The sequence below is a fragment of the Geotrypetes seraphini genome, chromosome 6, assembly GCF_902459505.1.
Source record: "Geotrypetes seraphini chromosome 6, aGeoSer1.1, whole genome shotgun sequence".
Classification (NCBI taxonomy): domain Eukaryota; kingdom Metazoa; phylum Chordata; class Amphibia; order Gymnophiona; family Dermophiidae; genus Geotrypetes; species Geotrypetes seraphini.
The window spans coordinates 33,299,708-33,313,920 of record NC_047089.1 but is presented as its reverse complement, the minus strand read 5'-3'; the positions used below and the strand labels follow the sequence as shown (position 1 = coordinate 33,313,920).

The 14,213-nt window shown below is 42.0% G+C and overlaps 1 protein-coding gene across 5 annotated transcripts in view; it reads left to right on the top strand.

Moving 5' to 3' along the window:
• The window catches only part of ANGPTL5 (angiopoietin like 5), a 57,610-nt gene that overhangs the window by 21,591 nt on the left and 21,806 nt on the right, over positions 1 to 14,213 (top strand). For all 5 annotated transcript variants that reach the window (XM_033950173.1, XM_033950169.1, XM_033950171.1 and 2 more), the window contains 2 exons: positions 10,884 to 10,987; positions 12,178 to 12,271. In XM_033950173.1, coding sequence (XP_033806064.1) covers positions 10,884 to 10,987; positions 12,178 to 12,271 — 198 coding nt within the window. The remainder of the gene's footprint in view (positions 1 to 10,883; positions 10,988 to 12,177; positions 12,272 to 14,213) is intronic.

Sequence of the window (14,213 nt, the reverse complement as noted above, 5' to 3'; positions counted from 1 at the left end):
ACACAATTCTTTTATTCTTTGAGGGGCCCTTTTACTAAAGTGTGGGTGCTAAATTCTATATATGGCACCCAAAAAATTGGTACAAAAGTGCTATTCTGTAAGCTGCACTTAAAGTTAGGTATGGTTTATAGGATAGCACTTACACCCGAGAACCATGACTAAATTTGGGCATGACCATTTGCCCCAATTAAACTTTAGGCATGGATGCCCTTATTCTATAATTACATGCATAACTTAAAGTTATGTCCCCAATCCACACATAACCCACCCATTTCTGAGCCCCATTTTTTGACTTGCTTGTACAATTTAGGCATGGATCTCATATAGCTTGCAAGTGATTTTAATTAGTACTGATAATTGATTGTTAGGCCAATTATTTGTGCTAATTGTCTTGCTACTGTATAACAGTAAATTACAAGTGCAATTTGGGTATGCAACCAAAATTGCATGCGGCGGCATCGTGAAGGAAAAAGGCACCTGAGGTTCTGGCGCCTTGGCATTGCACCTCTATTAACCCCTTCATAACTCTTGGCAGGGGTGCTAGCTCCTCACTGCCTACCCATCTCTTTAGATCTTCACCAGTAGCGAGCAGCAACTCCAGCCTCAGCTCTCCCTCTGAAGTTAATTCCTGGCCCCACAACCGGAAAGTGATGTCAGAGGGAGAACTGAAGCCGGTGTGTGCAGCAGGTAAGAGCTGTTGCTCACTGATGGCAAAGATTTTAAGAGATGGGTGAGTGGCAAGGAGGATAGGTGCTAACGCCCCTGCCAAGATGGCACCTGCCATCTGCCATCTGCCCCCTCGACCCCTCACTACACTACAAATAGAATTTGGGTGTCTGTGCAGTCTATATTGGGCACAGCCCCAGAAGAGTGGAATAAGCTTCCATCTTACGTTAAACATAAAACCAATGTGGATGTCTTTAAGAAATCGTTAAAACAACACATATTTGGTTGTATGAAATACACAGTATGAGATGATGGACGTTGAAAACCTGAGTTGTATTAGGTTGCTTGAGATTGATTTTTGGCATAGGCGAAGTGATTGGTGCTGTTATTATTGCCAGTATTGTCTTTTTTATATAATTTTATGCAGAATGTCATGTAGATTTTTTACTTTTGTAAGATGTTTGAAATGTTTGTGAAATTCTCGTATGTGTGTGTTGTTGTACTTTGCCTTGTAAAAGGCGGATTATAAATAAACAAACCATAAACCATTATTTATAGTATGATATTTGAAAGCATAACTATCGTACTCATCCTATAGAAGCTGAAAATGCAACTTTAAAACATGTATTTACAATAGTAGTGGGTTTCATGCATTCTCCATCCATGCCATGGAAATAAGTTAACAAAAAATATTGGTTCATAGACAGTGGAGCGCAAGACGTCAGCGCGCTGACAATCCAGCGCTGACAATTCGGCGCAAGACAGAAGCGCGTGGGGGAAAAAGTAATTTTTAAAGAGCTCCGACGGGGGGTTTGGGGTGGCAATCCCACCACTTTATTGGTTAGTGTTCGCGCTGCTGATGGAGGGGGTTTGGGGGGGGGGGGTTGGAAACCTCCATTATAGCGAAAACGGAACTTTTTCTGATTTTTTACAGGAAAAGTTCCGTTTTCTCTATAATGTGGGGGGTTTCACCCCCCCCCCCCCCAACGGCAGTGCAAACACTAACCAATAAAGTGTGTGTGTGGGGGGGTTGCCACCCCAAACCCCCAGTCGGAGCTCTTTAAAAATTATTTTTTCCCCCGTGTGCTTCTGTCTTCCGCCGAATTGTCGACGCTGGATTGTTGGCGCGCTGGCATCTGGCGCGCGATTATCCCGTCACCAAAAATATTAGGTAGTACCCTTCTTTCTATGTATTTAAAGTGGCAATTATATTACTGTACTCAGTGACAAAAGCCATCACTGAGCTGTGCACTTAACAGGAATGCTATTTGAAGAAATTTGGATAAAAGCAAACATAACTCCCACTCGCTTGTAAAGCTCCCATGCCTGTTTTCATCATTCCCTCTCTGAGAAACTCCCTAATCCCCTATTTGTCCTGTTTGTCTGCTTAATTAGATTGTAAGCTCTACTTATCAGGGACTGTCTTTTGAATGCTTAATGTACAGTGCTGCATATGTCTAGTAGCGCTATAGAAACGCCAAGTAACATAGTAGATGATGGTAGATAAAGATCCGAATGGTCCATCTAGTCTGCCCAACCTGATTCAATCTAAAAATTTGTTGGGGGTTCTTCTTCTTCTTAGCTATTTCTGGGCAAGAATAACAAAGCTCTGCCCAGTACTGTTCTTATGTTCCAACTACTGAAGTCTCATCAAAGCTCACTCCAGCCCATCTATACCCTCCCAGCCATTGAAGCCCTCCTCAGCCCACTAAAAGGCCATATACAGACACAGACTGTGCAAGTCTGTCCAGTACTGGCCTTAGTTCTTCAATATTTACTGGTAATAGTAAGATTAACTCAGAGAATAGTTAATCTCTGGAATGCATTGCCAGAGGTTGTGGTAAGAGCGGATAGCGTAGTTGGTTTGAAGAAAGGTTTGGACAAGTTCCTGGAGGAAAAGTCCATAGTCTGTTATTGAGAAAGACACGAGGGAAGCCACTGCTTGCCCTGGATTGGTAGTATGGAATCTTGCTACTCTTTGGGGGTTCGGGAATCTTGCTTACTCTGAGATAATGGAATATTGCTACTCCTAGGGTTTTGGCCAGGTACTAGTGACCTGAATTGGCCACCTTGAGAATGGGCTACTGGGCTTGATGGACCATTGGTCTGACCCAGTAAGGCTATTCTTATGTTCAAGTGGTGGTTTACTGCATATCGCAACAGGAGTGTAGTGGCCAAACTGCTTTCTCTTTTTCTATTGGAACCCTCAACTTCAAAAGAAGAAAGAGGATGTGATGTAGAGGCCTAAATAAGGCGGCCTTTAACTAAAGAGCATTAAAACCTTAATTCATGGTTAACGCACACTAACAGGTTACCACAGAACACATGAAAACAGATTGATAACTGGAACATCAAGATATGAGCATATTACTCCATATCTTCGACAATTGCATTAAGAACATAAGAACATAAGAACATAAGAAGTTGCCTCCGCTGAGGCAGACCATAGGTCCATCCTGCTCAGCGGTCCGCTCCCGCGGCGGCCCATCAGGCCCATTGCCTGAGCAATGGTCTATACCTATCTATACCCCCCAATCCCTATCTATACCCCCCAATCCCTTTTTCTTCTAGGAATCTATCCAAACCTTCTTTGAAACCATTTAATGTTTTCTTGTCTACAACAGCCTCTGGAAGCACGTTCCATGTGTCCACCACCCTCTGAGTGAAAAAGAACTTCCTAGCGTTTGTTCTAAACCTGTCCCCTTTCAATTTCTCCCAATGCCCCCTTGTGCTTGTGGTGCCCCTTAATTTGAAAAATCTGTCCCTGTCTACTTTTTCTATGCCTTTCAGGATCTTGAAGGTTTCTATCATGTCTCCTCTAAGTCTTCGCTTTTCCAGGGAGAAAAGTCCCAACTGCTTCAATCTGTCGGTATATGGGAGATTTTCCATTCCCTTTATCAGTTTGGTTGCTCTTCTTTGTACTCCCTCAAGTACCGCCATGTCTTTCTTGAGGTACGGCGACCAGTACTGGACACAGTACTCCAGATGCGGCCGTACCATTGCACGATACAGCGGCATTGGTTGCCAGTTGTGTTTAGAATTCAATACAAAGCAATTATGTTATGTCATCAATTTCTATATGGTACAATGGTTGAAATTTTTAAGAGTATGATGTCTGGTTATCAACCACTAAGATCACTGCGTTCCGAAAGTGCCGCATTGCCGAAAACAAATGCTAACCCTAAACAAGTGGAAACAAATGCCATGACTTTCACATGTGCAGGAGTCAAGCTATGGAATGGCCTTGTTGGCCAGATTTGAAAATGTGGAGAGAGAAATTCATTTAGGGAAATGTTAAAGACTCAACTATTTGTAGATGCGTTTCTGACTTTATGTAAGATTGAATATGTCTGCTTTTGTTCTTATTTTGTATAGACTTTTAATATTTGATGTATGTAACTCCTTGTAAACCGTTTTGGAAAAAACGGTATAGAAATTGTAAAAATAAATAATAAATAAATGTTGCGGTAATTTACCTTTTTGCGTGGGTTTTTTTTTTTTTTTAAATGTTTTGGAGGGGGTTTGTCATAAGCGGAAAGTGGGTGTTCCCGTGTTATACTAGAAATTCTCACTTATTTACCTATCGTAAGGTAAAAGCTTGTCGATATAAGACATTTCAAGCAGGTAAACTGCAATCTTGGTTGGATGAATGTATTCACCAAGCCCTGTCATATTGTTCTTTTCGCAAATTAGTTAAGACCAATTTGTTTGATAAATTTATTACCTGACTTGGGATATTTTATGATTGTAACTAGTGTATCCATTGTGCTACTGTATTTTTCACTGATTGTCCAGTTTCTCTTTTATGTAAACCACCTAGAACTGCTGGTGATGGCGGTATAAAAGAATAAAGTTATTATTATTATACAGTTAATGTATTAGGATTAGTGTGTGCCAACTGGATAACATAGGGTTAACACAGGAACACCAAGTGCATCTGATATAGGAGGTGGTAAGTGCTCCTGCATTAAGTTAATGCAGATGCCATGCATTAATGGCAACATTAGCGGACGAACTGCAGTAGAATATTCAACCCCCCCTCCCCAAATAAGTGCCACATTAAATCTAGGCTCAGCGCACTGAAACGCTCAACATTGAAACACATTATGCCGGATTTTATTTTACTTTGTTAAAAGGGTCCCTCAAAGAATAAAATAGTTATGCAGTAAGCTAACTCGGCCACTGGATGTCACTGTCCCTTAAATTTACCAGCATTCTAATTCCCTTCTCATAAGACCTAAATAATAACAATTAATTAATTAATGAAGGGCTCTTCAATTTACAGTTCTTCAATTACATATATTCTGTAGTTTTCGATCAACTAAAATAAGACATACCCAAAGACGATGAAGCGTTTGAACATTTGATATCAAATCTTTCTTCATAAAACTTTCAAAGAATCTAGTTTTCTCTACAATGAATGTGGCTGCTGAAATGCTGCGCTATGTTTTGGATTTACTTGTGTTTCTACTGCTATCCATAAGTGTCCTTCTAAACACGGCAGTTTTCAAAGCCATTTATTCAGCAATTTTACCTGGGCAAATTGGCTGCCTGAAAATTGCTCACAGAAAAAGCAAAGAGCGAAATCTGTGGGTTCCTTTTTCTCGGCCAGGGTTTAAAGCATATAGTTTCTCTTTGGGAAAATTTATTATAAGGAATCTGCAGACTTTGCACCATGGCTGGATATTTGAAAAGTGTCAGTGAATTTGTCACAATCTGGCTCTCAGATATTGCACACAAATTATAGGCCAACTGGAATTAGCACTAGGGATAAAGAATGTGAAATTCATATTTCGGTGAACACTTGTTATTTAAGGTTATCTTTTAAGTAACATAAATTCAACTAAATACACATTAAGGACATTTCTTTTAAGAACTGTCTTACTGTAGGAAACACTGAGATGCACCTACCTTTGAGGGTAAACCCTGTTTTGCTTTCAAGAAAAAGCTTTTGTAAAATCACTCCGGAAGCTACAAATGTATAAAGTAGGCACAGGAATATTTGCACCTACATTAGCATAACCCTGGGGGAGGAGTTTTGGCAGAGCATCGGTAGAGTTGTAAAGGAGTCCTTTTACTAAGCAGTGGTAAGCACTAATATATGCAAGAGACACGCTGAGGCATCCCACGGTGAAATCCCAATATGTGTGCATTATTCATGCACTAAAAAATACATTTTTATTTTTTGACTGAGGAGGTGTGTCTGAGGTGAAGAATTGGTGTGCCTGTGTTAATCAGTGCAGTCCCATTGCTGCATGCTGATTTGCACATGATTAGTGCATGAGCCCCTACCACCTACAAAATGGGTGGTGGTTAGGGCACCCACACTAATAGCAACATTAACGCATGGGCATTAATGCTGAAAATAGAAAATCAGCCATTTTCTGGCTGTGACAAGTGGCTTTAGCACACGGATCTTGGTTGCTAAGGACACTTTTTTTTTTTTTTTTTCTACAGCTTTGTTATAGAACCTCAACGTATGAAGGTTCACAGAAAAGTTCTCTGCCCAACCGACAAAGTTGGGGAGAGGGGCAGTCTCCTTCGAGGGCTATACACTTACCCCCTCTTTTACAAAACTGTGCTAGCAGTTTCTAGCGAAGAGAGCCGCGATGAATGGCCCGCGCTGCTCCCAACGCTTGTCGGAAAATATGGATGTTTTACTCGCCAAACTGACTTTTTAGACATCTTACATAGTAAATGACAGCACATAAAGTCCCAAATGGTCCATCCAGTCTGCCCTACCACCATATATGCCCCCTAATCAATCATTTAATTTAAATGGTCCTGATTCTTAGATATTTCTGGGCCAGAGCCAGAGCCCAGGAGTCTCCATCAAAGCTCATTCCAGCCCATCTAAACCAGTGGTCTCCAACTCAAACCCTTTGCAGGGCCACATTTTGGATTTGTAGGTACTTGGAGGGCCTCAGAAAAAAATAGTTAATGTCTTATTAAAGAAATGACAATTTTGCATGAGGTAAAACTCTTTATGGTTTATAAATCTTTCCTTTTGGCTAAGTCTTAATAATAATATTGTCATTTATGGTTAAAAAGACATATGATTGAGAAACTGTTTTATTTTACTTTTGTGATTATGATAAACATACCGAGGGCCTCAAAATAGGACCTGGCGGGCTGCGAGTTTGAGACCACTGCTATAGGCTAAGGCTCTTTACACCTGCATTGTGATGGTTATAGAAACATAGTAACACGATGGCCATCCACAGCATCCACTATCTCCTTCTCTCCCTATTGGCTAAGGCTCTTAATATTTGCATCTCCTCTTCCTATAGGCCAGTGGTCTCCAACTCAAACCCTTTGCAGGGCCACCTTTTGGATTTGTAGGTACTTGGAGGGCCTCGGAAAAAAAATAGTTAATGTCTTATTAAAGAAATGACAATTTTGCATGAGGCAAAACTCTTTATGGTTTATAAATCTTTCCTTTTGGCTAAGTCTTAATAATAATATTGTCATTTATGGTTAAAAAGACATATGATTGAGAAACTGTTTTATTTTACTTTTGTGATTATGATAAACATACCGAGGGCCTCAAAATAGGACCTGGCGGGCTGCGAGTTTGAGACCACTGCTATAGGCTAAGGCTCTTTACACCTGCATTGTGATGGTTATAGAAACATAGTAACACGATGGCCATCCACAGCATCCACTATCTCCTTCTCTCCCTATTGGCTAAGGCTCTTAATATTTGCATCTCCTCTTCCTATAGGCCAGTGGTCTCCAACTCAAACCCTTTGCAGGGCCACCTTTTGGATTTGTAGGTACTTGGAGGGCCTCGGAAAAAAAATAGTTAATGTCTTATTAAAGAAATGACAATTTTGCATGAGGCAAAACTCTTTATGGTTTATAAATCTTTCCTTTTGGCTAAGTCTTAATAATAATATTGTCATTTATGGTTAAAAAGACATATGATTAAGAAACTGTTTTATTTTACTTTTGTGATTATGATAAACATACCGAGGGCCTCAAAATAGGACCTGGCGGGCCACATGTGGTCCCTGGGCTGCGTGTTTGAGACCCCTGATGTAAACCATCCTATCTGTCAAAGCCCTCCCCAGCCCATCCTCAACTGAATGGTCATATACGGGACACAGACCGTACAAATCTGCCCAGAACTGACCTTAGTTCTTCAATATATACCATTATTTTCTGAATAGAGATCCTCTGTGTTCATCCCACGCTTGTTTGAACTTTGTCACCATCTTCTTCTTCACATTCCACGCATCAACCACCCTCTCCGTAAACAAGAATTTCCTAACATTGCTCTTGAGTCTACCACCCCGCAACCTCAAATTATGCCCTCTGGTATTATCTTGCAGGTCATTTTTTCCCTCCAGGACATTTCAATATTAAGGGGGCATGTTAGAGGCATGTTTTGGGTGGGATTAGGGTGGCCTTAGGACTTGGATGTCTTGCAGAGATAATGAAAAACTTTTTGAACACATCCAGGGAGTCATTTAGACTTTCGGCGTTAGACCTGTTTTAAAAGCGAATAGGGACCAAGGTTCATAGACAAAATCGGGCGAGACAACGGCGCGCCGACAACTGAGCGCAAGGTTGACCGCGCGCCGAAGAAAAGCACTATTTTAAAGGGTTCCGACGGGGGGTGTTGGTGGGGAACCCCCCTATTTTACTTAAAAGACATTGCGCTGGCGTTGTGGGGGGTTTGGGGGGTTGTAACCCCCCTCATTATACTTGAAACCGAACTTTTTGCCTGTTTTTTTAGGAAAAAGTTCAGTTTTAAGTATAATGTGGGGGTTACAACCCCCCAAACCCCCCACAACGCCAGCGCAATGTCTGTTAAGTAAAGTGGGGGGGGGTTCCCCCCCACACCCCCCGTCGGAACCCTTTAAAATAGTGCTTTTCTTCGGTGCGCCGTCAACCTTGCGCTCAGTTGTCAGCGCGCCGTTGTCTCGCGCGATTTAGTCCCGTCACCAGGGACCAAAAGGGTATCCAAACTGACCAGATGCCCACTGGGTGCATAAAGGCATGACTCCCCACACTCCCCTAGTGGTCACTGACCTCCTATCACTCCCAAGCTTGTGAAAGAAACAGTTCATACCATCCTCTATGACAGTTGCAGATATTATGGGAAAGTCTAATAGAGAAGCAAGCAGGTGTCTGGTGGGTGGTGTAGTGAACCATAAGGAGGGGGATCCAGGCCCATATCCCATCCTACCTACTACCTTTATGATAGAAAGTGTGAGCCCACCAAAACTAAGACAAAACCTACTGTACTGCCATATAGGTGCCAGCTGGAGCTCTCAGGGCTACTGGAGTGGTAGACAGGTGAGTATAGTAGGTTTTGAGGGAGTAATGGAGGGCTCACCAAACACTATAAGGGGGTTGTGGTGAAATATGTACCTGGCACCCTTTATGTGATGTTCACAGCAGTGCCCCCTAAGGTTCTCTGTTGGCATGTCCTTGTGGCCAGGCCATTAAAATGCTGGCCCCTCCCATGTCCAAATGGGGTTGTTTTGGATGTATTGCATTTGGACATTTTGATTTTCGAAAATGACCACCTTAGGAAGATAGACATCCTAAGGGCCAGAACGTCTAGATGTGTCATTTTCAAGATTTTGAAAACGGTCATTTTCCCGACCCAACTTTTGGGCATCCTTTCAGAAACATCCAAAGTCAGACTTAGACGTCCTATCGAAAATGCCTCTCTGTAACTCTAAACCAGTGGTTCCCAATGGGGGCACTATTGACCACCAGTGGACGCTGAGAAGTCTAAGGGGGGCATTTTTGTGTTCACGTCACATTGAGGGGACGTTGAGGTCCAGCTGCCTCCCCCTTGAGCAATTGGCAAATCCAATGGCCAGTGATAGCAGCACTGTCTTTGTTTTGATTCTTCAACATTTTTGCTGCCATGGCAACATTCTCACTAAGTCCCGTGTGACTGCCCCAAAGCTTCTCTTCTGACGGAAGCCACCCAGGCGGAAACAGGAAGTGCGTCAGACGAAAAGATTTAGAGCAGTCATGCGGAACTTGGTGAGAATGTTGTGGCATCCGGACACCTCTGAAAGAAAACTATGAAGACTGCCCGCGAAGGTGAGGGGAAGGGAGGAAGGTGGCCCGATGAGTGGAAAAGGTTGAGTGGCATGCACTGAAGGGAAGTGGAGGGGAGGGTGAAGGTTAACCGATGCTGAAGAGAAGTGGAGAGAGACGAAGGAGAAGACGCTGGATGGAAGTTTCATCACATCAAGCTCAGCTCTCTCACTAATAATATTATATTCATTTTTTTAATAACATATTTTTAAAAATCATACTGTGAGCAATACACCAATATTGTTATTATCTTCTAATATAATTATTTTAAAAATTTGTTCTTGATTTTCAAAATATAGTAGGTACAATATAATTTACCCAAGGGGGGCGCTATCGAATCATTTACTGAGAAAGTGGGCTCTGATTCAAAAAAGGTTGGGAACCTATGCTCTAAACAGAAACCCCAATAAATTATTGTGAAAAACTAAAAATGAAGAGGAAGGAAAAAGCCTGAGAACCAACCTCTGCTAAATAGTACTCACTGTGGTAAGGAATTATAGATACACACCTCACCGGCATGAAAAAACCTGTCTTCATATAATTTGTGCTCTATTCAATGCAGAACACAGACCAATGATCAAAAACAGACTTATCTGCACAAGTTGAAACAAACGGCCTCTTTTACAAAGTCGTGCGGCAACAGCCCCAAAGCCCTTTTGGCGCTTCTTTAACTAAGCTGCGATAGCAGTTTTAGTGCATGCTTAGCGCACGCAGAATTGCCGCGTGCACTAGACGCTAACGCCAGCATTATGCTGGCGTTAGTTCTAGCTGCATAGCATGGGTTTAGCGCGCGTGGCAATTCTGCGTGCACTAAAAATGCTATCACAGCTTAATAAAAGGAGCCCTAAATCTCTATGGGCTTCGGGGCCATTAGCGCAGCGAAGCCGCTAGTGCGGCTTTGTAAAAGAGGCCGATAGTTTGTGTTATATCTGCTTTATCACTTGGGAGAGTGTTTTGTTTGGACAGTAACAAAGTAGGCCATTCTCTTACCATCCTGGAGTATACGTGTATTGGTTGGGTTCATGTTCAGTTAATGGTATTCACAATAATTATTATATTTCTCTTCTCATTTTGTATATTTCTGTAACTTCATTTTGCATGACTACCAGCGGTTTAATAAGAATGATCTTCACTTTACTTTCTCTTGGAAGGAAATTTACAAAGCTCACTTATTACTTATGCCAGAAGCACAAAGAAAATGTTAAAAAATATGTTGGAAGATCAACAAAGATCCTTGGATTATCTTTCAAATCAGGTACTAACAATGATTGATATGCAATATATTCTTCTTACTTTGAGTCGACTAATTTATCAGAAACCACATGCGGTAACAGCGGATAACGTAGCTGGTTTTAAGAAAGGTTTGGACAAGTTCCTGGAGAAAAGTCCATAGTCTGTTATTGAGAAAGACATGGGGAAGCCACTGCTTGCCCTGGATCAGTAGCATGGAATGTTGCTACTCTTTGGGATTCCGGAATCTTGCTATTCTTTAGGATTCTGAATGGAACATTGCTACTCCTTGGGTTTTGGCCAGGTACTAGTGACCTGGATTGGCCACCGTGAGAACAGGCTACTGTGCTTGATGGACCATTGGTCTGACCCAGTAAGGCTATTGTTATGTTCTTATACACTTCTCTCTCAGTATTCGCGGGGGTTAGGTGCTGAGCCGGACTTGTACATCTATTTGTTGGTACTTACCTTATTTTTCGCTCCATAAGATGCACTTCCCCCCCCCCCCAAAGTGGGTGGAAATGTAGGTGCATCTTATGGAGCAAATATAACACTCCCGGTACCTTTTTTAATTTTAGTGATCCAGCGTTGTATCGGCAAGAGTTTTCCGCGCTCCTGCCCCTCCCTCACTGGACTGCTGCCTCCGAGTCCTCATCTCTTGTGGCAGAGTGGTGCACAAGGCAGGCGTCATTCTTCCACAAGAGATGAGGACTTGGAGGCAGCCATCCAGCGAGGGAGGGGCAAGAGTTCTGGACCGCCGGAATTAAAAAAATGTACCGGGGGTGGGGAGGACTGCCTGCCTACCACTAGATCACCAGAGGGGGGGACAAGGTAAAGGGCAGGGCGGTGGGACAGGGTACTCCATTTGGTTCAGAATTTTTTTTTTTCGGTTTTTCCACCATGTAGGTGCGTCTTATGGTCAGGTGCATCTTATAGAGCGAAAAATACGGTACACACACCTATGTTGTGAAATAGGTTCATGTATTAGGTCACTTGGCCAATACTTCAGTGTCTCCTGTTGATGTTTTTGCTATTCAGAGATGTAAAGCAACTTTTCCTGCTGCACATTTACAAGTATTCCTGTACGTACTGTAGGAAAACCTTGACGCTAGCAAATTCTTTTCTAAAATACTGTTGGAATTTGACACATCTTGATCTGGACATCTCAATTTCAATTTATACATTTTATCTGCCTTTTGCCTTTTAACCTACTAGGTGAGTGAGTTAATGAGTCATGTTCTTATTCTGAATGCTGAAGTTATGAAAAAACAAATGAATCCGATTCCTCACAGACCAACGCAGACTCATGGTAAGTACCTGCCTTATGTTCTCTCTATATATTTCATAGGATGAGTTTTCTCTGGGAAAAGTATTACGATTTTTTTTGCCCAAATATTCACTATACAGTGATTCCTCAGTTGTCTTAATCTTTGCTAGATCCTTCCCTCTTGTTTTCTACACCTTTCAGGGGATTTACCTTGTTACACATTTTGGAAGATGAGCCGAGCTACCAATAAGTGGCCAGAGCAGTGTCTCCTGCCTTACTTTTGGAGGATGTAAGAAAGTAGGAAGTATAGTTTGGCACAGTGGTTAAAGCGACAGCCTCAGTACCCTGAGGTTGTGGGTTGAAACCCACGCTGTTCCTTGTGACCCTGGGCAAGTCACATAATCCCCCCCATTGCCCCAGGTACATTAGCTAGATTGTGAGTCCACTGGGACAGACAGGGAAAAATGCTTGAGTACCTGAATAAATTCATGTAAACCATTCTGAGCTGCCCTGGGAGAACAGTATAGAAAATTGAATAAATAAATAGTGTGAAAAGTTTCAGCCTTTGATAAACAGAGCTGGTATTGTGACATCATAATGCTTCATTCCACCAATGGCTAAGAGCCAACCTCATCAGTGATGTCACAATGGCTTCATTGTACTAGACTTGGCTCACTTTTTCTACATTTTGATTTCTAGAGTGGTGCAGTGGTTAAAGCTACAGCACCCTGAGGTTATGGGTTCAAACCTACACTGTTCCTTGTGACCCTGGGAGAACGGTATAGAAAATTGAATATATAAATAAAAGGAAATAAAATAAAGTCAAAGTGATAGTGTTTCTGTATAAGTCTATGGTGAGCCCTCATTTGGAGTACTGTGGACACCTTCAAAAGATATAAATATGATAGAGCTGGTTGGGTGGCTCCTGAAATGGTCTGTGGGCTTCGTCATAAAACATGGAAACCGACTTAAAGATCTAAATATGGTGCTTTGGAAGAAATGTGGCAGAGATAGAAATAGTTAAATAATAATAATAATAACAGTTTATATACCGCAATACCGTGAAGTTCTATGCGGTTTACAAAGATTAGGCAAAGGTACAAATTGATTGACTTTAAGAGAGGAGGAAGAAAGAGGGTTAATAGGACAGGAAATCCATTTTTGAGGAGAGAGTGATCAATAGAACAAGTTAATCGCTATAGAGGGGAGAGAGAGAAGAGAGGATCAGTTGTCTAGATACTTTAGGAACAGGTGTGTTTTCAGACGTTTCCTAAATTCCTCATAAGTAGTGGGCGAAAGCAATCGTTCTAGGTCTTTACCCCATGATGCTGCTTGGTGCGAGAGAAGATGTTCATGGTGTTTTTTCAGTTTACAACCTCTCACTGGGGGAGAAACGAAGTTGGAATGTGAGCTTCTCTTGTGTCTGTTGGCTGAGAAGACGAAAAGGTCAGTTATATATTTAGGGGCAAGTCCGTGTAGTGCTTTGAAGCAGAAGCAGGCAAATTTAAACTTTATGCGCACCTCCACTGGCAGCCAATGCAGCTGCCGGTAGTAGGGTGTCACGTGGTCAAACTTCCTCAGCCCAAAGATCAGTTTGACCGCTGCATTTTGCATCAATTGTAGACGCTGCATGTTCTTTTGGGAAATTGCTAAATAGGCGATGTTACAGTAGTCAAGTAAACTCAGTACGAGGGATTGGACTAGGGTTCTGAATGTTGCTGTATCGAAATAAGCTTTAATGGATCAGAGTTTCCAGAGAGTGAAAAATCCCTTTCTGATCAAGGAGTCCACCTGGTCTCTCATGGTTAGGCACTGATTCAAAGTTACACCTAGTATCTTTATGGTAGGTTGGATAGGGTAATTAAGATTATTGATACATAGTGGTGATTTGGTGAAGCTATTTCTATTGAAAGAAAGCTCTGAAAAATTGATGAAGGTGAAAGGGGATAGACTCAGGGGTAGTGTAAAGAGAGGGGGGGGAACT